Genomic DNA, 25,355 nt, shown 5'->3' on the forward strand with positions numbered 1-25,355 from the left:
ATTTGGGGAAAATTTGGGGGATTTTGGGCAAAATTTGAGCAAAATTTGGGCAAAATTTGGGGAAAATTTGAGGAAATTTTGGCAAAATTCGGTGGATTTTGGAGATGGGAGCGGCTCAAACGGCTCAAGAAAATCAAGGTGGAGCCCAAGAAGAGCGAGGGTGAGTTTGGGGAAAATTTGGGGAAAATTTGGGGGATTTTGAGCAAAATTTGAGCAAAATTTGGGGGATTTTGGGCAAAATTTGGGTGATTTTGGGAGATGGGAGCGGCTCAAACGGCTCAAGAAAATCAAGGTGGAGCCCAAGAAGAGCGAAGGTGAGTTTGGGGGGAAAAAATTGGGGAAAATTTGGGCAAAATTTGGGCAAAATTTGAGGGATTTTGGGCAAAATTTGGGCAAAATTTGGGGAAAATTTGAGGAAATTTTGGCAAAATTCGGGTGGATTTTGGGCAAAATTTGGGGGATTTTGGAGATGGGAGCGGCTCAAACGGCTCAAGAAAATCAAGGTGGAGCCCAAGAAGAGCGAGGGTGAGTTTGGGGTGAATTCGGGGGATTTTGGGAAAAATTTGGGGAAAATTTGAGGAAATTTGGGGGAAATTGGAGGGATTTGGGGCAAAATTTGGGGGAAAATTTGAGGAAATTTGGGCAAAATTTGGGGGATTTATGGGAGATTTTGGGCAAAATTTGGGAAAATCTGGGAAGGATTTCTGGGAATTTTGGGGGAATTTTGGGGTAATTTTGGGGATTTGGGGTAAATTTGGGGGAATTTTGAAGAATTTTGGGGAAAATTTGGGGGGAATTTTGGGGAAATTTTGGGAAATTTTGGGGGAATTTGGGGGCTCCCATTTGAGTGACCCCGGGGAGGGGAGGGGGGGAGGGGCATTTTTTGGGTGTCCCCACCCAAATTTTGGGACTCACCTGAGCTCACCTGTCCCCTCCCCCACCCCAATATCGATTTTTGTAAAATTTTAGGATTTCCTGCAGAAAATTTGGGATTTTTTTGGGGGGGGGGAGACAAAAGCAATTCCTGGGCGAATTTTTGGGGTCTCCACCCAATTTTTTGGGGGTCACCTGTCCGATTTTGGGGTCACCTGTCCGATTTTTGGGGGTCACCTGTCCCCTCCTCACCTGTCAATCAAACCCCAAATTTTAATTTCAGGCTGTAACATTTTAGGATTTCCCTGCGGACTCGGGATTTTTTTTTTTTTTGGGGGGGGGTGGCGGTTCCCAGGTAAATTTTTGGGGCTCACCTGTGCTCACCTGTCCCCTCCCCCACCCCAGCCTTCATCCGGAAGTTGGACCCCGCCTACCAGGTGGACAAAGGCAACAAAATCCGGCTGATGGTGGAGCTGAGCAACCCCGACCTGCCCCTCAAGTGGTACAAGAACGGGCAGCTCATCAAACCCAGCAACAAGTGAGTGCCCAGGTGTGCCCAGGTGTGCGCCAGGTGGGCACAGGTGTGCCCCACGCATCCCCAGGTGTGCCCACTTGTCCCCCAGATACCCTTCAGGTGTGCCCCGGTGTCCCCAGATGTCCCCCAGGCACTCCCTGGCACCCCCAGGTGTGTCCAGGTGTGTCCCAGACATCCCCAGGTGTGCTCCAGGTGGGCACAGGTGTGCCCCAAAGCCCCTTCAGGTGTGCCTCGGTGTCCCCAGATGTCCCCCAGGCACTCCCTGGCACCCCCAGGTGTGGCACAGGTGTGCCCAGGTGTATCCCAGGCACCCCCAGGTGTGTCCCAGACATCCCCAGGTGTGCCCCAGGTGGGCACAAGTGTCCCCCAGGCACTCTCAGGTGTGCCCAGGTGTATCCCAGACACCCCCAGCCATCTCCAGGTGAATCCCAGGCACCCTCAGGCACCCCCAGACACCCTCAAGTGCCCCCAGGTGTGCCCAGGTGTATCCCAGGCACCCCCAGGTGTGCCCAAGTGTGTCCCAGACACCTCCAGGTGTACGCCAGGCACCCCCAGGTGTGCCCTAGACATGCCCAGGTGCATCCCAGGTGTGCCCAGGTGTATCCCAGACACCCCCAGCCATCTCCAGGTGAATCCCAGGCACCCTCAGGCACCCCCAGACACCCTCAAGTGCCCCCAGGTGTGCCCAGGTGTATCCCAGGCACCCCCAGGTGTGCCCAAGTGTGTCCCAGACACCTCCAGGTGTGCCCAGGTGTATCCCAGACACCTCCAGGTGTACGCCAGGCACCCCCAGGTGTGCCCTAGGCATGCCCAGGTGCACTCAGGTGTGCCCAGGTGTATCCCGGGCACCTCCAGGTGAGCCCAGGTGCCCCCAGGTGAGCCCAGGTGCGCTTGTCCCAGGTACGTGTTCGAGAACGTGGGGCTCAAGCGCATCCTGACCATCAACAAATGCTCGCTGGCCGACGACGCCGCCTACGAGTGCCGGGGTGAACGACGAGAAATGCTTCACGGAGGTGTTCGTGAAAGGTGAGCACACCTGGGCACACCTGGGCACACCTGGGGGGGTCATGGGGACACACCTGGGGGGTCATGGGGGTGGTTTCAGGTACTTGTGAGTGTTTGGGGGCCCCCTGGGGTCTTCCATCACCTGTCCCTCCCTCACCTGTCTCCCCCTCTCACCTGTCCCACACTCACCTGTTCCTCACCTGTCTCCTCTCACCTGTCCCACACTCACCTGTCCCCTCAACTGTCCCACACTCACCTGCCCCCTCGCCTGTCCTCTCTCACCTGTCCCCCTTCACCTGTCCTCTCACATGTCCTGTCTCATCTGTCCCCTTCACCCGTCCCCTTACCTGTCCCACACTCCCCTGTCCTTTACCTGTCCCACACTCCCCTATACCCTCACCTGTCCCCCTCTCACCTGTCCCCTCTCACCTGTCCCTCCCCTGTCCGGTCTCACCTGTCCCGTCTCACCTGTCCGCTCACCTGTCCCACACTCCCCTGTCCCCTCACCTGTCCTCCCTCACCTGTCCCACACTCACCTGTCCCCCCTACCTGTCCCATCACCTGTCCTCTCACCTGTCCCTCCCTCACCTGTCCGCTCTCACCTGTCCGCTCTCACCTGTCCCATCACCTGTCCCTCCCTCACCTGTCCGCTCTCACCTGTCCGCTCTCCCCTGTCCGCTCTCCCCTGTCTGGTCTCACCTGTCCGGTCCCTCCCCCCTGTCCGCTCTCACCTGTCCGCTCTCACCTGTCCGCTCTCACCTGTCCGCTCTCACCTGTGCCAGAGCCGCGGTGACGATCATGAACAGCAGGTCGTGGTGGGCGAGCGCGTGGTGCTGGAGGCCGAGGTGTCGGAGGAGGGGGCGCAGGTCATGTGGTACGGGGGTCACGTGACCGCGTCCGTCTGTCCGTCCGTGTCCGTCTGTCCGTCCCTGTGTGTCCGTGTGTCCATCCCCGTGTCCGTCTGTCCATCCCCGTGTGTCCGTGTGTCCATCCCCGTGTCCGTGTGTCCATCCCCGTGTGTCCATCCCCGTGTCCGTGTGTCCATCCCCGTGTGTCCATCCCCGTGTGTCCGTGTGTCCATCCCCGTGTCCGTGTGTCCATCCCTGTGTGTCCATCCCGTGTCCGTGTGTCCGTGTCCGTGTGTCCATCCCCGTGTGTCCATCCCGTGTCCGTGTGTCCATCCCCGTGTGTCCGTGTGTCCATCCCCGTGTGTCCATCCCGTGTCCGTGTGTCCGTGTCCGTGTGTCCATCCCCGTGTGTCCGTGTGTCCATCCCCGTGTCCGTGTGTCCATCCCGTGTCCGTGTGTCCATCCGTGTCCGTGTGTCCATCCGTGTCCGTGTGTCCATCCCCGTGTCCGTGTGTCCATCCCGGTGTGTCCATCCCGTGTCCGTGTGTCCATCCCGTGTCCGTGTGTCCATCCCCGTGTGTCCATCCCGTGTCCGTGTGTCCATCCCGGTGTCCGTGTGTCCGTGTCCGTGTGTCCATCCGTGTCCGTGTGTCCATCCCTGTGTGTCCGTGTGTCCATCCCCGTGTCCGTGTGTCCATCCCCGTGTCCGTGTGTCCATCCCTGTGTGTCCATCCCCGTGTCCGTGTGTCCATCCCGGTGTCCGTGTGTCCATCCCTGTGTGTCCATCCCCGTGTCCGTGTGTCCATCCGTGTCCGTGTGTCCATCCCTGTGTGTCCGTGTGTCCATCCGTGTCCGTGTGTCCATCCCCGTGTCCGTGTGTCCATCCCTGTGTGTCCATCCCCGTGTCCGTGTGTCCATCCGTGTCCGTGTGTCCATCCCTGTGTGTCCGTGTGTCCATCCGTGTCCGTGTGTCCATCCCCGTGTCCGTGTGTCCATCCCTGTGTGTCCATCCCCGTGTCCGTGTGTCCATCCCGTGTCCGTGTGTCCATCCCTGTGTGTCCGTGTGTCCATCCCGTGTCCGTGTGTCCATCCGTGTCCGTGTGTCCATCCCCGTGTCCGTGTGTCCATCCCTGTGTGTCCGTGTGTCCATCCGTGTCCGTGTGTCCATCCCCGTGTGTCCGTGTGTCCATCCCCGTGTCCGTGTGTCCATCCCTGTGTGTCCATCCGTGTCCGTGTGTCCATCCCTGTGTGTCCGTGTGTCCATCCGTGTCCGTGTGTCCATCCCTGTGTCCGTGTGTCCGTGTGCCCATCCCTGTGTGTCCGTGTGTCCATCCCCGTGTCCGTGTGTCCGTGTCCGTGTGTCCATCCCCGTGTGTCCGTGTGTCCATCCGTGTCCGTGTGTCCATCCCTGTGTGTCCATCCCGTGTCCGTGTGTCCATCCCTGTGTGTCCGTGTGTCCATCCCCGTGTCCGTGTGTCCATCCGTGTCCGTGTGTCCATCCCTGTGTGTCCGTGTGTCCATCCCCGTGTCCGTGTGTCCATCCGTGTCCGTGTGTCCATCCCTGTGTGTCCGTGTGTCCATCCCCGTGTGTCCGTGTGTCCATCCCCGTGTCCGTGTGTCCATCCCCGTGTGTCCATCCCTGTGTGTCCGTGTGTCCATCCCCGTGTCCGTGTGTCCATCCCGTGTCCGTGTGTCCATCCCCGTGTCCGTGTGTCCATCCCGTGTCCGTGTGTCCATCCCTGTGTGTCCGTGTGTCCATCCCGTGTGTCCGTGTGTCCATCCCCGTGTCCGTGTGTCCATCCCGTGTGTCCATCCCGTGTCCGTGTGTCCATCCCCGTGTCCGTGTGTCCGTGTCCGTGTGTCCATCCGTGTCCGTGTGTCCATCCCCGTGTCCGTGTGTCCATCCGTGTCCGTGTGTCCATCCCCTGTGTCCATCCCCGTGTCCGTGTGTCCATCCCCGTGTCCGTGTGTCCATCCCGTGTCCGTGTGTCCATCCCTGTGTGTCCGTGTGTCCATCCCCGTGTCCGTGTGTCCATCCCCGTGTCCGTGTGTCCATCCCGTGTCCGTGTGTCCATCCCGTGTGTCCGTGTGTCCATCCCGGTGTCCGTGTGTCCATCCCCGTGTCCGTGTGTCCGTGTCCGTGTGTCCATCCGTGTCCGTGTGTCCGTGTCCGTGTGTCCATCCGTGTCCGTGTGTCCAGGACCAAGGACGGCGTGGAGCTCACCCGTGAGGAAACCTTCAAGTACCGCTTCAAGAAGGACGGCAAGAAACATTTCCTGATCCTCAACGAGGCCACCAAGGAGGACACCGGGCGCTACCGGATCCTCACCAACGGCGGCGAGGCCGAGGCCGAGGTCATCGTGGAAGGTGGGACCCCAAAAATGGGGAAAAAATGGGGAAAACGGGCAAAACCGGGCAAAAAACGGTCAAAAAAAAGAGAAAAAACGGTCAAAAAATGGGGAAAAACGGGGCAAAAACGGGCAAAAAACGGTCAAAAAAAAGAGAAAAAACGGTCAAAAAATGGGGCAAAAATGACACAAAAATGGCAAAAAGGACACCGGGCGCTACCGGATCCTCACCAACGGCGGAGAGGCCGAGGCCGAGGTCATCGTGGAAGGTGGGAGCCCAAAAATGGGGAAAAAATGGGGAAAAACGGGCAAAAAACGGTCAAAAAAAGGAGAAAAACGGTCAAAAAATGGGCAAAAATGGGGCAAAAATGACACAAAAATGGTGAAAAAGACACCGGGCGCTACCGGATCCTCACCAACGGCGGAGAGGCCGAGGCCGAGGTCATCGTGGAAGGTGGGAGCCAAAAAATGGGGAAAAAATGGGAAAAATCGGGCAAAAAATGGCACAGAAATGAGAAAAAACGGTCAAGAAATGGGGAAAAAATGGGGCAAAAATGACACAAAAATGGTGAAAACGACACCGGGGCTACCGGATCCTCACCAACGGCGGCAAGGCCGAGGCCGAGGTCAGAGTGGAAGGTGGGAGCCAAAAATGGGGAAAAAATGGCAAAAATCGGGCAAAAAATGGCACAAAAATGAGAAAAAACGGTCAAAAAATGGGGAAAAAATGGGGCAAAAATGACACAAAAATGGCCAAAAGGACACCGGGCGCTACCGGATCCTCACCAACGGCGGCGAGGCCGAGGCCGAGGTCAGAGTGGAAGGTGGGAGCCAAAAATGGGGAAAAAATGGGAAAAATCGGGCAAAAAATGGCACAGAAATGAGAAAAAACGGTCAAAAAATGGGCAAAAATGGGGCAAAAATGACACAAAAATGGCCAAAAGGACACCGGGCGCTACCGGATCCTCACCAACGGCGGAGAGGCCGAGGCCGAGGTCATCGTGGAAGGTGGGAGCCAAAAATGGGGAAAAAATGGGGAAAAACGGGCAAAAAACGGTCAAAAAAAAGAGAAAAAACGGTCAAAAAATGGGCAAAAATGGGGCAAAAATGACACAAAAATGGTGAAAAAGACACCGGGGCTACCGGATCCTCACCAACGGCGGAGAGGCCGAGGCCGAGGTCATCGTGGAAGGTGGGAGCCCAAAAATGGGGAAAAATGGGGAAAAATGGGAAAAAATGGCACAGAAATGAGAAAAAACGGTCAAAAAATGGGGAAAAATGGGCAAAAACGGGGGCAAAAATGGCACCAAAATGGCACCAAAATGACTCAAAACCAGCTCAAAAATGGACCAAAATGGCACCAAAATGGGGAAAAATGGGCAAAAATGGGGCAAAAATGAGAAAAAACAGCAAAAAAATGGGAAAAAATGGGAAAAAATGGGGCAAAACCGGCACCAAAATGGGGCAAAAACGGGGCAAAACCGGCACCAAAATAGAACAAAAATGGGCCAAAACTCGGTCAAAAATGGCACGAAAATGGGGAAAAATGGGGAAAAACGGGGAAAAATGGGACAAAAATGGCAAAAAACGGGCAAAAAATGGGACAAAAATGGGCACAAAATGGGGCAAAAATGCTCAAAAAGGGCCCAAAGGTGCCCAAAGGACACCGGGCGCTGTTCTCCATGAATTCTCCATGGGTTCCCATGGCCAGGTGTGGGTCCCCATGGCCAGGTGTGGGTTCCCATGGCCAGGTGTGGGTCCCCATGGCCAGGTGTGGGTCCCCATGGATATTTTGGGTTCCCCAGTGACATTTTGGGGTCCCCAGTGACATTTTGGGGTCTCTGTGACCCCGTTTTTTTCCCCAGAGAAGCAGCTGGAGGTGCTGCAGGGCATCTCAGGATGTTCTCCATGGGTTCCTATGGGGTTTCTATGGACAGGTGTGGCCAGGTGTGGCCAGGTGTGGGTCCCCATGGATATTTTGGGTTCCCCAGTGACATTTTGGGGTCCCCACACCCCGTTTTTCCCCCAGAGAAGCAGCTGGAGGTGCTGCAGGGCATCTCAGGATGTTCTCCAGGTGTTCTCCATGAGTTCCTATGGGGTTTTTATGGCCAGGTGTGGGTCCCCATGGCCAGGTGTGGGTCCCCACAGCCAGGTGTGGATCCCCAGTGACATTTTGGGGTCCCCACACCCCATTTTCCCCCCACAGAAGCACCTGGAGAACATCTCAGGATGTTCTCCATGAATTCTCCATGAGTTCCTATGGGGTTTTTATGGCCAGGTGTGGGTCCCCATGGCCAGGTGTGGGTCCCCACGGCCAGGTGTGGGTCCCCAGTGACATTTTGGGGTCCCCACACCCCGTTTTTCCCCCAGAGAAGCAGCTGGAGGTGCTGCAGGGCATCTCAGGATGTTCTCCATGAATTCTCCATGGGTTTTTATGGCCAGGTGTGGGTCCCCATGGCCAGGTGTGGATCCCCATGGCCAGGTGTGGATCCCCAGTGACATTTTGGGTTCCCCAGTGACATTTTGGGGTCCCCACACCCCGTTTTTCCCCCAGAGAAGCAGCTGGAGGTGCTGCAGGGCATCGCAGACCTGACGGTGCAGGCAGCTGAGCAGGCCGTGTTCAAGTGCGAGGTGTCGGACGAGAAAGTCACGGGGCGCTGGTTCAAAAACGGGGTAGAGGTGAGACCCAGCAAGAGAATCCACATCACCCACACGGGCAGGTGAGAGCCTAAAATCCCAAAATCCTAAAATTCCTAAAATCCCCAAATTCCTAAAATCCCAAAATCCCCAAATTCCTAAAATCCCAAAATCCTAAAATCCCCAAATCCCAAACCCAGCAAGAGAATCCACATCTCCCACACGGGCAGGTGAGAGCCTAAAATCCCAAAATCCTAAAATCCCTAAAATCCTAAAATCCCTGAAATCCCAAAATCCTAAAATCAGAAAATCCCCAAAATCCTAAATTCCTAAAATCCCCAAAATCCCCAAATCCTAAACCCAGCAAGAGAATCCACATCTCCCACACGGGCAGGTGAGAGCCCCAAACCCCAAAATCCCCAAATTCCTAAAATCCTAAAATTCCTGAAATCCCAAACCCAGCAAGAGAATCCACATCTCCCACACGGGCAGGTGAGAGCCCCTAAATCCTAAAATCCCAAAATCCTAAATCCCCAAAATCCTAAAATCCCAAAATCCTAAAATTCCTAAAATCACAAAATCCTAAAATCCCAAATTCCTAAAATCCCCAAATCCCAAACCCAGCAAGAGAATCCACATCTCCCACACGGGCAGGTGAGAGCCCCAAACCCCAAAATCCCAAAATCCTAAAATCCTAAAATCCTAAAATCCTAAAATCCCAAAATCCTAAAATCCCAAAATCCCCAAATTCCTAAAATCCTAAAATTCCTGAAATCCCAAACCCAGCAAGAGAATCCACATCTCCCACACGGGCAGGTGAGAGCCTAAAATCCCCAAATCCTAAAATCCCAAAATCCTAAAATCCCAAAATCCAAAAATCCCCAAATTCCTAAAACCCTAAAATACCAAAATACTAAAACCCCCAAATTCCTAAAATCCCTAAAATTCCCAAACCCAGCAAGAGAATCCACATCTCCCACACGGGCAGGTGAGAGCCTAAAACCGCAAAATCCTAAAATCCCCAAATTCCTAAAATCCCAAAATCCAAAAATCCCCAAATTCCTAAAATCCCAAAATCCCAAACCCAGCAAGAGAATCCACATCTCCCACACGGGCAGGTGAGAGCCTAAAATCCCAAAATCCTAAAATCCCTGAAATCCCAAAATCCTAAAATCCCAAAATCCTAAAATCCCAAAATCCCCAAATTCCTAAAATCCTAAAATTCCTGAAATCCCAAACCCAGCAAGAGAATCCACATCTCCCACACGGGCAGGTGAGAGCCTAAAATCCCAAAATCCTAAAATCCCTGAAATCCCAAAATCCTAAAATCCCAAAATCCTAAAATCCCAAAATCCCCAAATTCCTAAAATCCTAAAATTCCTGAAATCCCAAACCCAGCAAGAGAATCCACATCTCCCACACGGGCAGGTGAGAGCCCCAAAATCCTAAAATCCTAAAATCCCAAAATCCTAAAATCACAAAATCCCAAAATCCTAAAATCCCCAAATTCCTAAAATCCTAAAATCCTAAAATCCCAAAATCCTAAAATCCCCAAATTCCTAAAATCACAAAATCCCAAATTCCTAAAACCCCAAAATTCCTAAAATCCTAAATTCCTAAAATCCTAAAATCCTAAAATGCCAAAATCCCAAATTCCTAAAATCCCAAAATCCCAAATTCCCCAGCCCTGGGTTGGATTTTTTTTTATTTTGGGATACCTCGATGGATTTTTTGGGGGAATTTTGGGATTCCTGGACGGATTTTTGGGGGGAATTTTGGGATTCCTGGACGGATTTTTTGGGGGATTTTGGGATACCTGGGTGGATTTTTTGGGAATTTTGGGATACCTGGACGGATTTTTTGGGGATTTTGAGATACCTGGACGGATTTTTTGGGATTTTTGAGACACCTGGATGGATTTTTTGGGGTTTTGGGGGGATTTTTGGGATACCTGGATGGATTTTTGGGGGAATTTTTAGATACCTGGGTGGATTATTCGGGTTTTTTTGGGATACCTGGATGGATTTTTTGGGAATTTTGGGATACCTGGATGGATTTTTTGGGGGGATTTTGGGAATTTTGGGATTCCTGGACAGATTTTTTGGGAATTTTGGGATACCTGGATGGATTTTTTTGGGATTTTGGGATACCTGGATGGATTTTTTTGGGATTTTTTGGATACCTGGATGGATTTTTTGGGGAATTTTTTGGGGGATTTTTGGGGATTTTGGGATACCTCGATGGATTTTTGGGGGGATTTTTTGGATTCCTGGATGGATTTTTTGGGAATTTTGGGATTCCTGGATGGATTTTTTGGGAATTTGGGGATTTTTTGGGATTCCCCAGGATCCACAAGCTGGTGATCGATGACGTGCGCCCCGAGGACGAGGGCGATTACACCTTCGTGCCCGACGGCTTCGCCCTCACCTTGTCGGCCAAACTCAACTTCCTCGGTGGGAAAGGGACACCTGGGCACACCTGGGCACACCTGGGGGGCACCTGGGCACACCTGGGCACACCTGGGGGACACCTGGGGGACACCTGGGGGGCACCTGGGGGGCACGTGAGGGGCACCTGGGCACACCTGGGGGACACCTGGGCACACCTGGGCACACCTGGGCACACCTGGGGGACACCTGGGGGGCACCTGGGCACACCTGGGGGCACTTGGAGGGTACCTGGGCACACCTGGGGGCACCTGGGGGGCATCTCGGGGGTGCTTGGGGGCCGCCCAGGGGTACCTGAGGGCACCTGGGGACACCTGTGCTCACCTGGGGGCACCTGGAGGGCACCTGGGGGGTGCTTGGGGGGCACCTGGGGGTACCTGAGGGCACCTGGGGGGCGCTCGGGGGGCACTTGGGCACACCTGGGGGGCGCTTGGGGGCACCTGGGCACACCTGGGGGGCACCTGGGGGGTGCTCGGGGGCACCTGAGGGTACCTGGACACACCTGGAGGTACCTGAGGGTACGTGGGGGGCACCTGGAGGTACCTGGGGGCACCTGGAGGTACCTGGGGGCACCTGGGGGGTGATTGGGGGGCAAATGGGGGGCTGGGTGGCACTTTAAGGGCAATGACGTCACAGGGTATTTTTTACCGATGACGTCACTGGGGAATTCCCAATGACGTCACCAGGGATTTTTTTCCTCTGACGTCACTAACTCCCCCTTCCCCCTCCCCCCACAGAGATCAAGGTGGAGTACGTGCCCAAACAAGGTGAGGGGGGGAGGGGACAGGTGACACCTGAGGGGGGGAGGGGACACCTGAGAGGACACCTGAGAGGGGAGGGGACACCTGAGAGGGGGCAGGTGACACCTGAGGGGACACCTGAGAGGGGAGGGGACACCTGAGTGCATAGAGGACACCTGAGGGGACAGGTGACACCTGAGGGGGGGAGGGGACACCGGAGGGGAAACCTGAGAGGGGAGGGGACACCTGAGGGGGTACAGGTGACACCTGAGGTGACACCTGAGAGAACAGAGCACACCTGACCCGGGGGGGTGGGGTGAGAGGACACCTGCGGCTCTCCTATCCCGGTACCACCTGTCAGGTGACACACCTGTCACTGAGCTCACCTGTCCCCTCCCCCCCTCAGAGCCCCCCAAAATCCACCTGGACTGCTCGGGCCGGGACACGGAGAACACGCTCGTGGTGGTGGCGGGAAACAAACTCAGGTTGGACGTGCCCATCTCAGGAGAGCCCCTGCCCACCGTCACCTGGACCAAGGACGGCCAGGTGAGCTCACCTGTGTCACCTGTGTGTCACTGTGTCACTGTCACCTGTGTGTGCCCACCGTCACCTGGACCAAGGACGGCCAGGTGAGCTCACCTGTGTCACCTGTGTGTCACCTGTGTCACCTGTGTGTCACCCCCTGTGTCACCTGTGTGTGTCACCTGTGTGTGCCCATCTCAGGGGAGCCCCTGCCCACCGTCACCTGGACCAAGGACGGCCAGGTGAGCTCACCTGGGACTCACCTGTGTGTCACCTGTGTCACCTCCATGTCACCTGTGTCACCTGTGTGTCACCGTGTCACTGTCACCTGTGTGTGCCCACCGTCACCTGGACCAAGGACGGCCAGGTGAGCTCACCTGTGTCACCTGTGTGTCACCCCCTGTGTCACCTGTGTGTGTCACCTGTGTGTGCCCATCTCAGGGGAGCCCCTGCCCACCGTCACCTGGACCAAGGACGGACAGGTGAGCTCACCTGTGTCACCTCCATGTCACCTGTGTCACCTGTGTCGTCACCTGTGTCACCTGTGTGTCACCCCCTGTGTCACCTGTGTGTGTCACCTGTGCGTGCCCATCTCAGGGGAGCCCCTGCCCACCGTCACCTGGACCAAGGACGGCCAGGTGAGCTCACCTGGGACTCACCTGTGTGTCACCTGTGTCACCTCCATGTCACCTGTGTCACCTGTGTGTCACCGTGTCACTGTCACCTGTGTGTGCCCACCGTCACCTGGACCAAGGACGGCCAGGTGAGCTCACCTGGGACTCGCCTGTGTGTGTCACTGTGTCACCTGTTTGCAAGTGCTCTCCCCTGTCCCTGTGTGCCCTCACGTGTGCCAGGTGTCCTCACCTGTGTGTCACCTGTGTGTCACCTGTGTGTCACCTGTCAGGAGTTCACCTGTAAGGAGGGCCGGGTGCGGCTGGAGGAGAAGCACGAGCTCAGCAGTGTCACTGTCCCTGTGTGCCCTCACCTGTCCCTGTGTGTCACTTGTGTGTCACCTGTGTGTCACCTGTGTGTCACCTGTCAGGAGTTCACCTGTAAGGAGGGCCGGGTGCGGCTGGAGGAGAAGCACGAGCTCAGCAGTGTCACTGTCCCTGTGTGCCCTCACCTGTGCCAGGTGTCCTCACCTGTGTGTCACCTGTGTGTCACCTGTGTGTCACCTGTGTGTCACCTGTGTGTCACCTGTCAGGAGTTCACCTGTAAGGAGGGCCGGGTGCGGCTGGAGGAGAAGCACGAGCTCAGCAGTGTCACTGTCCCTGTGTGCCCTCACCTGTGCCAGGTGTCCTCACCTGTGTGTCACCTGTGTGTCACCTGTGTGTCACCTGTGTGTCACCTGTGTGTCACCTGTCAGGAGTTCACCTGTAAGGAGGGCCGGGTGCGGCTGGAGGAGAAGCACGAGCTCAGCAGTGTCACTGTCCCTGTGTGCCCTCACCTGTGCCAGGTGTCCTCACCTGTGTGTCACCTGTGTGTCACCTGTGTGTCACCTGTGTGTCACCTGTCAGGAGTTCACCTGTAAGGAGGGCCGGGTGCGGCTGGAGGAGAAGCACGAGCTCAGCAGTGTCACTGTCCCTGTGTGCCCTCACCTGTGCCAGGTGTCCTCACCTGTGTGTCACCTGTGTGTCACCTGTGTGTCACCTGTCAGGAGTTCACCTGTAAGGAGGGCCGGGTGCGGCTGGAGGAGAAGCACGAGCTCAGCAGTGTCACTGTCCCTGTGTGCCCTCACCTGTCCCTGTGTGTCACCTGTGTGTCACCTGTGTGTCACCTGTGTGTCACCTGTGTGTCACCTGTCAGGAGTTCACCTGTAAGGAGGGCCGGGTGCGGCTGGAGGAGAAGCACGAGCTCAGCAGTGTCACTGTCCCTGTGTGCCCTCACCTGTCCCTGTGTGTCACCTGTGTGTCACCTGTGTGTCACCTGTGTGTCACCTGTCAGGAGTTCACCTGTAAGGAGGGCCGGGTGCGGCTGGAGGAGAAGCACGAGCTCAGCAGTGTCACTGTCCCTGTGTGCCCTCACCTGTGCCAGGTGTCCTCACCTGTGTGTCACCTGTGTGTCACCTGTGTGTCACCTGTCAGGAGTTCACCTGTAAGGAGGGCCGGGTGCGGCTGGAGGAGAAGCACGAGCTCAGCAGTGTCACTGTCCCTGTGTGCCCTCACCTGTCCCTGTGTGTCACCTGTGTGTCACCTGTGTGTCACCTGTGTGTCACCTGTCAGGAGTTCACCTGTAAGGAGGGCCGGGTGCGGCTGGAGGAGAAGCACGAGCTCAGCAGTGTCACTGTCCCTGTGTGCCCTCACCTGTGCCAGGTGTCCTCACCTGTGTGTCACCTGTGTGTCACCTGTGTGTCACCTGTGTGTCACCTGTGTGTCACCTGTCAGGAGTTCACCTGTAAGGAGGGCCGGGTGCGGCTGGAGGAGAAGCACGAGCTCAGCAGTGTCACTGTCCCTGTGTGCCCTCACCTGTGCCAGGTGTCCTCACCTGTGTGTCACCTGTGTGTCACCTGTGTGTCACCTGTCAGGAGTTCACCTGTAAGGAGGGCCGGGTGCGGCTGGAGGAGAAGCACGAGCTCAGCAGTGTCACTGTCCCTGTGTGCCCTCACCTGTCCCTGTGTGTCACCTGTGTGTCACCTGTGTGTCACCTGTGTGTCACCTGTCAGGAGTTCACCTGTAAGGAGGGCCGGGTGCGGCTGGAGGAGAAGCACGAGCTCAGCAGTGTCACTGTCCCTGTGTGCCCTCACCTGTGCCAGGTGTCCTCACCTGTGTGTCACCTGTGTGTCACCTGTGTGTCACCTGTGTGTCACCTGTGTGTCACCTGTCAGGAGTTCACCTGTAAGGAGGGCCGGGTGCGGCTGGAGGAGAAGCACGAGCTCAGCAGTGTCACTGTCCCTGTGTGCCCTCACCTGTGCCAGGTGTCCTCACCTGTGTGTCACCTGTGTGTCACCTGTGTGTCACCTGTCAGGAGTTCACCTGTAAGGAGGGCCGGGTGCGGCTGGAGGAGAAGCACGAGCTCAGCAGTGTCACTGTCCCTGTGTGCCCTCACCTGTCCCTGTGTGTCACCTGTGTGTCACCTGTGTGTCACCTGTGTGTCACCTGTCAGGAGTTCACCTGTAAGGAGGGCCGGGTGCGGCTGGAGGAGAAGCACGAGCTCAGCAGTGTCACTGTCCCTGTGTGCCCTCACCTGTGCCAGGTGTCCTCACCTGTGTGTCACCTGTGTGTCACCTGTGTGTCACCTGTGTGTCACCTGTGTGTCACCTGTCAGGAGTTCACCTGTAAGGAGGGCCGGGTGCGGCTGGAGGAGAAGCACGAGCTCAGCAGTTTGGTGATCGAGAGCGCCGAGCGCGGCGACGAGGGCAGGTACCAGATCAGGGTCACCAACCCCGCGGGAGAGGACACGGCCGCCATCGCCATCCGCGTCGTGGGTACGGCACCTGGCACACCTGGGCACACCTGGGGATACACCTGGGCACACCTGGGCACACCTGGGGATACACCTGGGCACACCTGGGGATACACCTGGGCACACCTGGGCACACCTGGGCACACCTGGGGATACATGGGGATACACCTGGGCACACCTGGGCACACCTGGGAATACATGGGGATACATGGGAACACACCTGGGCACACCTGGGCGCACCTGGGGATACATGGGGATACACCTGGGCACACCTGGGGTCATACCTGGGGACGAGGGCAGGTACCAGATCAGGGTCACCAACCCCGCGGGCGAGGACACGGCCGCCATCGCCATCCGCGTCGTGGGTACGGCACCTGGCACACCTGGGCACACCTGGGGATACACCTGGGCACACCTGGGCACACCTGGGGATACATGGGGATACACCTGGGCACACCTGGGCACACCTGGGCGCACCTGGGGATACATGGGGATACACCTGGGCACACCTGGGGACATTGGGGATACACCTGGGCACACCTGGGCACACCTGGGGATACATGGGGATACACCTGGGTACACCTGGGCACACCTGGGGACATCGGGGATACACCTGGGCACACCTGGGGGCACCCGGGGATACACCTGGGTACACCTGGGCACACCTGGAGACATTTGGGATATACCTGGGGACACCTGGGGGCACCTGGGAATACATGGGGATACATGGGGACACCTGAGGGCACACCTGGGGGCACCTGGGCACACCTGGAAATACCTGGGGACACACCTGGACATACCTGGGAGCACCTGGGCACACCTGTGAATACATGGGGGCAGACCTGGGGGCATCTGGGCACACCTGGGGACACTGGGGACACACCTGGGGATACCTGGGAATACATGGGGACACTCGGGGGCACCTGGGCACAGCTGAGAACACACCTGGGGACATTGGGGACACACCTGGGAGCACCTGAGGACACCTGGGAGCATGTAGGGACACACCTGGGGGACATATGGACATACCTGGGCACACATGGGAACACCTGGACACACCTGGGGACACATCTGGGGACACTTGGGGACACCCGGACACACCTGGGGGCCACACGGGAGGACAGGTGAGGCCACGGGAGGTCCCCAGGTGATGCCCCCAGGTGAGTCCAGGTGTGTCGTGTCCCCACAGACGTCCCCGACCCCCCCGAGGCCGTCAGGGTCACCTCGGTGGGCGAGGACTGGGCCACGCTGGTCTGGGAACCGCCCAAGTTCGACGGGGGACAGCCGGTCACAGGTGAGACCCCACACCTGGACAGGTATCTGTGCACACCTGTGACACCTGTGATACACCTGTGATACACCTGTGATACACCTGTGACACACTGTACACACCTGTGATACACCTGTGACACACCTGTGATACACCTGTGATACACCTGTGACACACTGTACACACCTGTGACACACCTGTGACACCTGTGATACACCTCTGATATCTGTGATACACCTGTGATACACTGTGATACACCTGAGATACACTGTACACACCTGTAACACACCTGTGACACCTGTGATACACCGTACACACCTGTGCAGACCTGTGATACACCTGTGACACCTCTCCCACACCTGTCTCACACCCATCCCTCACCTGTCCCACCCCTTTTCCCCTCATATCTCCCCCTCACCTCTCCTCACCTGTCCCACACCCATCACTCACCCATCCCTCACCTGTCCCACACCTGTCCCCCCATATCCCACCTGTCCCACACCTGTCCCACCCTTTTCCCCCCTTCCCTCACCTGTCCCACCCCTTTTCCCCCCCTTCCCTCACCTGTCCCACCCCTTTTCCCCCCCTTTCCTCACCTGTCCCACCCCTGCCCCCCGCATATACCCCCATCTTCCCTCACCTGTCCCACCCCTTCCCTCACCTGTCCCACCTCTTCCCCCCCATCCCTCACCTGTCCCACCCCTTTCCTCACCTGTCCCACCCCTTTCCCCCCCATCCCTCACCTGCCCCACCCCTTTCCTCACCTGTCCCACCCCCTTCCCCCCCATCCCTCACCTGTCCTACCCCTTTCCTCACCTGTCCCACCCCTTCCCCCCCATCCCTCACCTGCCCCACCCCTTTCCTCACCTGTCCCACCCCTTTCCCCCCCATCCCTCACCTGCCCCACCCCTTTCCTCACCTGTCCCACCCCTTCCCCCCCATCCCTCACCTGTCCTACCCCTTTCCTCACCTGTCCCACCCCTTTCCCCCCCATCCCTCACCTGTCCCACCCCTTTCCCCCCCCGTATCCCCCTCACATCCCACCTGTCCCTCACCTTCCCCCCCCATATCCCTCCATATCCCACCTTTCCCTCCCCATCCCTCACCCCTCCCACCCCTTTCCCCCCCCCTCCCCAAGCCTCACCTGTGTCTCACCTGTGCAGGTTACCTGGTGGAGAGGAAGAAGAAGGGCTCCATGCGCTGGATGAAGCTCAACTTCGAGGTGCTGCCCGCGCTCACCTTCGAGTCCACGCGCATGATCGAGGGCGTCCTGTACGAGATGAGAGTGTTCGCCGTCAACGCCATCGGCGTCTCGGCCCCCAGCCTCAACACCCCCCCCTTCATGCCCATCGGTGAGTGGGGGGTCCCGCGGGGGTCCCGGGGGGGTCCTGGGGGGATTTTGGGGGGTCCCAGGTGGGTTTGGGGGGGATTTGGGGGGGATTTTTTGGGGGTTTTTGGGGAGGTTTTGAGGGTCCTGGAGAGGATCTGAAGGGAATTTGGGGGGGTTTGGGGGGTCCTGGAGGGGATTTGGGGGGTCCTGGATTGGGTCTGGGGGTTCCCAGGTGGATTTGGGGGGTCCTAGAGGCGATTTAGGGGGTCCTGGATTGGGTCTGGGGGGGATTTTGGGGGGTCCTGGAGGGCTTTGGGGGTCCTGTACGAGATGAGAGTGTTCGCCGTCAACGCCATCGGCGTCTCGGCCCCCAGCCTCAACACCCCCCCCTTCATGCCCATCGGTGAGTGGGGGGTCCCGCGGGGGTCCCGGGGGGGTCCTGAGGGGATTTTGGGGGGTCCCAGGTGGGTTTGGGGGGGATTTTTTGGGGGTTTTTAGGGAGGTTTTGAGGGTCCTGGAGAGGATCTGAAGGGAATTTGGGGGGATTTGGGGGGGATTTGAGGGGTCCTGGAGGGGATTTATGGGGTCCTGGATTGGGTCTGGGGGATCCCAGGGGGATTTGGGGGGGATTCTGGGGGGTCCCAGGTGGGTTTGGGGGAGATTTGGGGGGGATTTTTTGGGGGTTTTTGGGGAGATTTTGAGGGTCCTGGAGAGGATCTGAAGGGAATTTGGGGGCTTCTGGGGGGTTCTAGACGTGATTTAGAGGGTCCTGAATTGGGTCTGGGGGATCTCAGGGGGATTTGGGGGGGATTTTGGGGGGTCTCAGGTGGGTCTGGAGGGGATTTTAGGGGGTCCCAGGTAGATTTGGGGGGGATTTATTGGGGTCTTACTCAGGTAAAGAAAGGGTCCTGGAAAGGATTTGGGGTTCCTGGAGGGGATTTGAGAAAGATTTGGGGGGTCCTGGATTGGGTCTGGGGGCTCACAGGTGGATTTGGGGGGTCCTAGAGGCGATTTAGGGCGTCCTGGATTGGGTCTGGGGGGGATTTTGGGGGGTCGTGGAGGGCTTTGGGGGTCCTGTACGAGATGAGAGTGTTCGCCGTCAACGCCATCGGCGTCTCGGCCCCCAGCCTCAACACCCCCCCCTTCATGCCCATCGGTGAGTGGGGGGTCCCGCGGGGGTCCCGGGGGGGTCCTGAGGGGATTTTGGGGGGTCCCAGGTGGGTTTGGAGGGGTCTCAGGTGGGTTTGGGAGGGATTTGGGGGGGATTTTTGGGGGTTTTTGGGGAGGTTTTGAGGATCCTGGAGAGGATCCGAAGGGAATTTGGGGGCATTTGGGGGGTCCTGGAGGGGATTTATGGGTCCTGGATTGAGTCTGGGGGATCCCAGGGGGATTTAGGGTAGATTCTAGGGGGTCCCAGGTGGGTTTGGGGGGGTCTCAGGTGGGTTTGGGGGGGATTTTTTTGGGGTTTTTGGGGAGATTTTGAGGGTCCTGGAGAGGATCTGAAGGGAATTTGGGGGCTTCTGGGGGGTTCTAGACGTGATTTAGAGGGTCCTGAATTGGGTCTGGGGGATCTCAGGGGGATTTGGGGGGGATTTTGGGGGGTCCCAGGTGGATTTGGGGGGGATTTTAGGGGGTCCCAGGTAGATTTGGGGGGAATTTTTTGGGGTCTTACTCAGGTAAAGAAAGGGTCCTGGAAAGGATTTGGGGTTCCTGGAGGGGATTTGAGGGGGATTTAAGGGGTCCCGGATTGGGTCTGGGGGTTCCCAGGTGGATTTGGGGGGTCCTAGAGGCGATTTAGGGGGTCCTGGATTGGGTCTGGGGGGGATTTTGGGGGGTCCCAGGTGGGTTTGGAGGGGTCTCAGGTGGGTTTGGGGGGGATTTTTTGGGGGTTTTTGGGGAGATTTTGAGGATCCTGGAGAGGATCTGAAGGGAATTTGGGGGGATTTAGGGGGGTCCTGGAGGGGATTTATGGGTCCTGGATTGGGTCTGGGGGATCCCAGGGGGATTTAGGGTAGATTCTGGGGGGTCCCAGGTGGGTTTGGGGGGGTCTCAGGTGGGTTTGGGGGGGATTTTTTGGGGTTTTTGGGAGATTTTGAGGGTCCTGGAGAGGATCTGAAGGGAATTTGGGGGCTTCTGGGGGGTTCTAGACGTGATTTAGAGGGTCCTGAATTGGGTCTGGGGATCTCAGGGGGATTTGGGGGGGATTTTAGGGGGTCCCAGGTAGATTTGGGGGGGATTTTAGGGGGTCCCAGGTAGATTTGGGGGGAATTTTTTGGGGTCTTACTCAGGTAAAGAAAGGGTCCTGAAAGGATTTGGGGTTCCTGGAGGGGATTTGAGGGGGATTTAAGGGGTCCCGGATTGGGTCTGGGGGTTCCCAGGTGGATTTGGGGGAGATTTGGGGGGTCCCAGGTGGATTTTGGGGGTCCCGGATTGGGTCTGGGGGCTCCCAGGTGGATTTGGGGGAGCACAAAAAGGGATTTGGGGGGGTGGGAATTTCGGGGTCCCAAGGGGGAATTTTGGACGGGTTTTGGGTGGGATTTATAATTTTGGGGTCCCGGGGTTGATTTTTGGGGTCCCATTGTTGATTTTTGGGGTTCCGGGGTTGATTTTTGGGGTTTCTGGGGTTGATTTTTGGGGTCCTGGGTTGATTTTTGGGTGCTCTGGGTGATTTTTGGGTTTCTGGGGTTGATTTTTGGGGTCCCAGGGTTGATTTTTGGGGTCCTGGGGTTGATTTTTGGGGTTCTGGGGTTGAATTTTGGGGTCCCGGGGCTGATTTTTGGGGTCCCCCAGCCCCACGAGCGAACCCGTCTGAGCTGGAAAATTTGGGATTTTTTGGGGGAATTCTGTGAGATTGGGAGGAGTTTTGGGTGGGGATTTATAATTTTAGGGTGCCGGGATTGAATTTTGGGGTTCCGAGGTCGATTTTTGGGGTCCCGGGGTTGATTTTTGGGGTCCCGGGGCTGATTTTTGGGGTCCCAGGGTTGATTTTTGGGGTGCTCTGGGTGATTTTTGGGGTCCCGGGTTGATTTTTGAGGTTTCTGGGACTGATTTTTGGGGTTACAGGATTGATTTTTGGGGTCCCAGGGTTGATTTTTGGGGTGCTCTGGGTGATTTTTGGGGTCCCATTGTTGATTTTTGGGGTCCCGGGGTTGATTTTTGGGTCTCCCCCAGCCCCCACCAGCGAACCCACCCACCTGGCTGAGCTGGAAAATTTGGGATTTTTTGGGGGAATTCTGTGAGATTGGGATGAGTTTTGGGTGGGGATTTATAATTTTAGGGTGCCGGGATTGAATTTTGGGGTTCCGAGGTCGATTTTTGGGGTCCCGGGGTTGATTTTTGGGGTCCCGGGGTTGATTTTTGGGGTCCCTCCCAGCCCCCACGAGCGAACCCACGCACCTGGTGCTGGAGGACGTGACGGACACGACGGCGACGCTCAAGTGGCGCCCACCTGAGCGGGTGGGGGGCGGGGGCATCGACGGCTACCTGGTGGAGTGGTGCCGGGAAGGGGTGAGTGAGGGCACCCCAAAATTTGGGGGGAACCCCAAAATTTGGCGGAGACCCCAAAAACTTCTTGGGAAAGCAAAAAGTTCGGGGGAAATCCCCGAAATTTCGTGGGAATTCGAGAATTTTGGGAAGGAACCGAGGGGTGGAGTTGTGGTGGGAATGGGGTGAGTGAGGGCACCCCAAAAATTGGGGGGACCCCAAAATGGAAGAGGGGGGACCCCAAAATTGGGGGGCAATCCAAAATCTGATGCCCCCCCCCAACCCCATAACCTCAAAATTCGGTGTCCCCCGACCCCATAACCCCAAAATCTGCGACCCCATAACCCCAAAACCCGACCCCATAACCCCAAAATCCGATAATCCCTGACCCCATAACCCCGAATTCGGTACCCCACGACCCCATAACCCCATTCCCCACCCCATAACCCCCTCCCCGACCCCATAACCCCCCGAATTTTCCCCCAGACTCCACGTGGAGCCCCCAGCCCCACATCTCCTGACCCCAAAACCCCATTCCTAACCCCATAACCCCAAAATCCGATACTCCCCGACCCCATAACCCCTTCCCTGACCCCATAACCCCAAAATCCGATAATCCCTGACCCCATAACCCCCTCCCCGACCCCATAACTCCATTCCCGACCCCACAACCCCCCGAATTTTCCCCCAGACTCCACGTGGACCCCGCTAACACGGAGCTGGTGGAGACCCCAGCCCCATAACCCCCAAAATCCGACACCCACGACCCCATAACCCCCAAATTCGGTGCCCCACGACCCCATAACCCCATTCCCGACCCCATAACCCCCAAATCCGATAATCCTGACCCCATAACCCCATTCCCGACCCCATAACCCCCGAATTTTCCCCAGACTCCACGTGGAGCCCCCAGCCCCACATCTCCTGACCCCAAAACCCCATTCCTAACCCCATAACCCCAAAATCCGATACTCCCCGACCCCATAACCCCATTCCCGACCCCATAACCCCAAATCCGATAATCCCCGACCCCATAACCCCAAAACCCGACCCCATAACCCCAAAATCCGATAATCCCTGACCCCATAACCCCCACATTCGGTACCCCACGACCCCATAACCCCATTCCCGACCCCATAACCCCATTCCCTGACCCCATAACCCCCAAATCCGATAATCCCCGACCCCATAACCCCCTCCCCGACCCCCAAACCCCCCCGAATTTCCCCCCAGACTCCACGTGGACCCCCGCTAACACGGAGCTGGTGGAGCGCTGCGGGCTCACGGTGCGCGGGCTGCCCACGGGAGAGAAGCTCCTGTTCCGCGTGGTGGGCGTGAACATCGCGGGGAGAAGCCCCCCCGCCACCATGGCCCAGCCCGTGACCATCCGCGAGATCGTGGGTGAGACCCCCGGGGGACCCCCAAAATCCTGGGGAGGGTCCTGGAATCCTGGTGGATTCTGAAATCGAAATCCTGGGGGAGATCCCCAAAATCCTGGGGGGATCCTGGAATTCTGGGGGGGTCCTGAAATCCTGGGGGGGAACCTGAAATCGAAATCCTAGGGGGGATCCCGAAAATTTTGGGGGGGTCCTGGAATTCTGGAGGGGGATCCCGAAATTCTGGGGGGTCCTGAAATTCTGGGGGGGATCCTGAAATTGAAATCCTGGGGGAGATCCCCAAAATTCTGGGGGGGTCCTGGAATTCTGGGGGGGTCCTGGGGTTCTGGGGGGGTCCTGAAATCCTGGGGGACCCCGAAAATCCTGGGGGGGTCCTGGAATTATGGGGGGGGGATCCTGAAATCCTGGGGGGTCCTGAAATCCTGGGGGATCCTGAAATCGAAATCCTGGGGGAGATCCCCAAAATTCTGGGGGGTCCTGGAATTCTGGGGGATCCTGAAATTCTGGGGGGAGCCTGAAATCGAAATCCTGGGGGAGATCCCAAAATCCGCGGGATCCCAAAATCCTGGGGGGGGTCCCCCAAATCCTGAGGAGATCCCGAAATCCTGGGGGGGATCCTGAAATCGAAATCCTGGGGGGGTCCCGGAATTCTGGGGGGGATCTCGAAATTCTGGGGGGGATCCCCAAAATCCTGGGGGGGATCGTTAAGGCAAAGGAGGATCCCAAAAATAAGAAGGGGGGGAATCCCTAAAAACGAGAAAAATTCCTAAAATAGGAGGAAAAATCCCTAAAAATGAGAAAAATCCCTAAAAATGGGGGGAATACCTAAAAATGGGGGAATCCCTAAAAAATGAGGGAGAATCCCTAAAAAATGAGGGGAATCCCTAAAACATGAAAAGAATCCCTGACCCTTTTGGGGAGAAAATCCTAAAAAATTTGGGATGCCCAAAATAGGAGAGGGGGGGGGAAACCCCAAAATGAGGAAGAAACGGGAGAGGGCAAAACAAAAAAAAAAATTTTGGGGAAATCCCCAAAAATTTGGAAGAGCCTGAAAATTTAGGGAGGGATTAATGGGTAAAGAGGGGGGTGGTGACCCCAAAATGAGGAGAGACCCCAAAATTGGGGGTTTTGACCCCAAATTTTGTCCAATCCCCCCCCCCCCAGAGCGCCCCAAAATTCGGCTGCCCCGGCACCTGAGGCAGACGTACGTGAGGAAGGTGGGGGAGCAGGTGAACCTCGTGATCCCCTTCCAGGTGAGAGCGGCGACACCCCGAACATGGGGGGTGCCCCATAGGGGGAATCGGCCCTATAGGGGATATCGGCCCTATAGGGGGTATCGGCCCTATAGGGGAACTCAGCCCTACAGGGGATATCGGCCCTATAGGGGGAATCGGCCCTATAGGGGAACTCAGCCCCATAGGGGATATCGGCCCTATAGGGGGAATCGGCCCTATAGGGGGTATCGGCCCTATAGGGGGAACTCAGCCCTATAGGGGAACTCAGCCCTATAGGGATATCGGCCCTATAGGGGAACTCAGCCCTATAGGAGATATCGGCCCTATAGGGGAACTCAGCCCTAGAGATTTATTGGGATAACTCAGCCCTATAGGGGGAATCGGCCCTATAGGGAACTCAGCCCCATAGGGGATATCGGCCCTATAGGGGGAACTCAGCCCCATAGGGGATATCGGCCCTATAGGGGATATCGGCCCTATAGGGGATATCGGCCCCATAGGGGATATCGGCCCTATAAGGGAATTCAGCCCTATAGGGGATATCGGTTCTATAGGGGAATTCAGCCCTATAGGGGATATCACCCCCATAGATTTATTGGGATAATTCAGCCCCATAGGGGGAAGTCAGCCCTATAGGGGAACCCAGCCCTATAGATTTATTGGGATAACTCACCCCATAGGGACACCACAGCCCCACAGCAACAAGTCAGCCCCACACACCCCATAGGGACAACCGAACCCCATAGATCCCATAGGACACCTCAGCCCCACTGACGCCGTAAGGACAACTCAGCCCTATAGGTCCCATAGGATAATCGAACCCCACAACCCTACAGATCCCATAGGGACACCTCAGCCCTATAGACCCCATAGGGACACCTCAGCCCCAAAGGGACAACCAAACCCCATAGATCCCATAGGGACACTTCAGCCCCATAGGGACACCCCAGTCCTATAGACCCCATAGGGGTAACTCAGCCCCATAGACCCCACAGCGATAACTCAGCCCCATAAGGACAACCAAACCCCACAGACCCCATAGGGATAACTCAGCCCCATAGGACAACCAAACCCTATAGACCCCATAGGGATAACTCAGCCCCATAGATTCTATAGGGACACCTCCGCCCCATAGGGACAACCAACCCTATAGACCCCATAGGGATAACTCAGGCCCCATAGGAACACCTCAGCCCTATAGGGACATCTCAGCCCCATAGGGACACCTCATCCCTATAGACCCATAGGGATAACTCAGCCCCATAGGAACACCTCAGCCCCAT

The 25,355-nt window shown here is 57.0% G+C and overlaps 1 protein-coding gene across 1 annotated transcript in view; it reads left to right on the top strand.

Annotated features, from left to right (window-relative positions):
* LOC148220679 (myosin-binding protein C, fast-type-like) overlaps positions 1–25,355 on the top strand; it is a 58,217-nt gene that overhangs the window by 15,239 nt on the left and 17,623 nt on the right. Inside the window, 15 exon segments of the mRNA XM_088154842.1 lie at positions 1,279–1,411; positions 2,309–2,393; positions 2,395–2,472; positions 3,220–3,287; positions 5,462–5,628; positions 8,164–8,329; positions 10,593–10,699; positions 11,431–11,460; positions 11,840–11,979; positions 15,220–15,379; positions 16,547–16,651; positions 17,791–17,979; positions 21,331–21,468; positions 22,674–22,841; positions 24,002–24,090. Coding sequence (XP_088010968.1) covers positions 1,279–1,411; positions 2,309–2,393; positions 2,395–2,472; positions 3,220–3,287; positions 5,462–5,628; positions 8,164–8,329; positions 10,593–10,699; positions 11,431–11,460; positions 11,840–11,979; positions 15,220–15,379; positions 16,547–16,651; positions 17,791–17,979; positions 21,331–21,468; positions 22,674–22,841; positions 24,002–24,090 — 1,823 coding nt within the window.

This window comes from Sturnus vulgaris, chromosome 32, assembly GCF_052056855.1.
Source record: "Sturnus vulgaris isolate bStuVul1 chromosome 32, bStuVul1.hap1, whole genome shotgun sequence".
Taxonomy (NCBI): Eukaryota; Metazoa; Chordata; class Aves; order Passeriformes; family Sturnidae; genus Sturnus; species Sturnus vulgaris.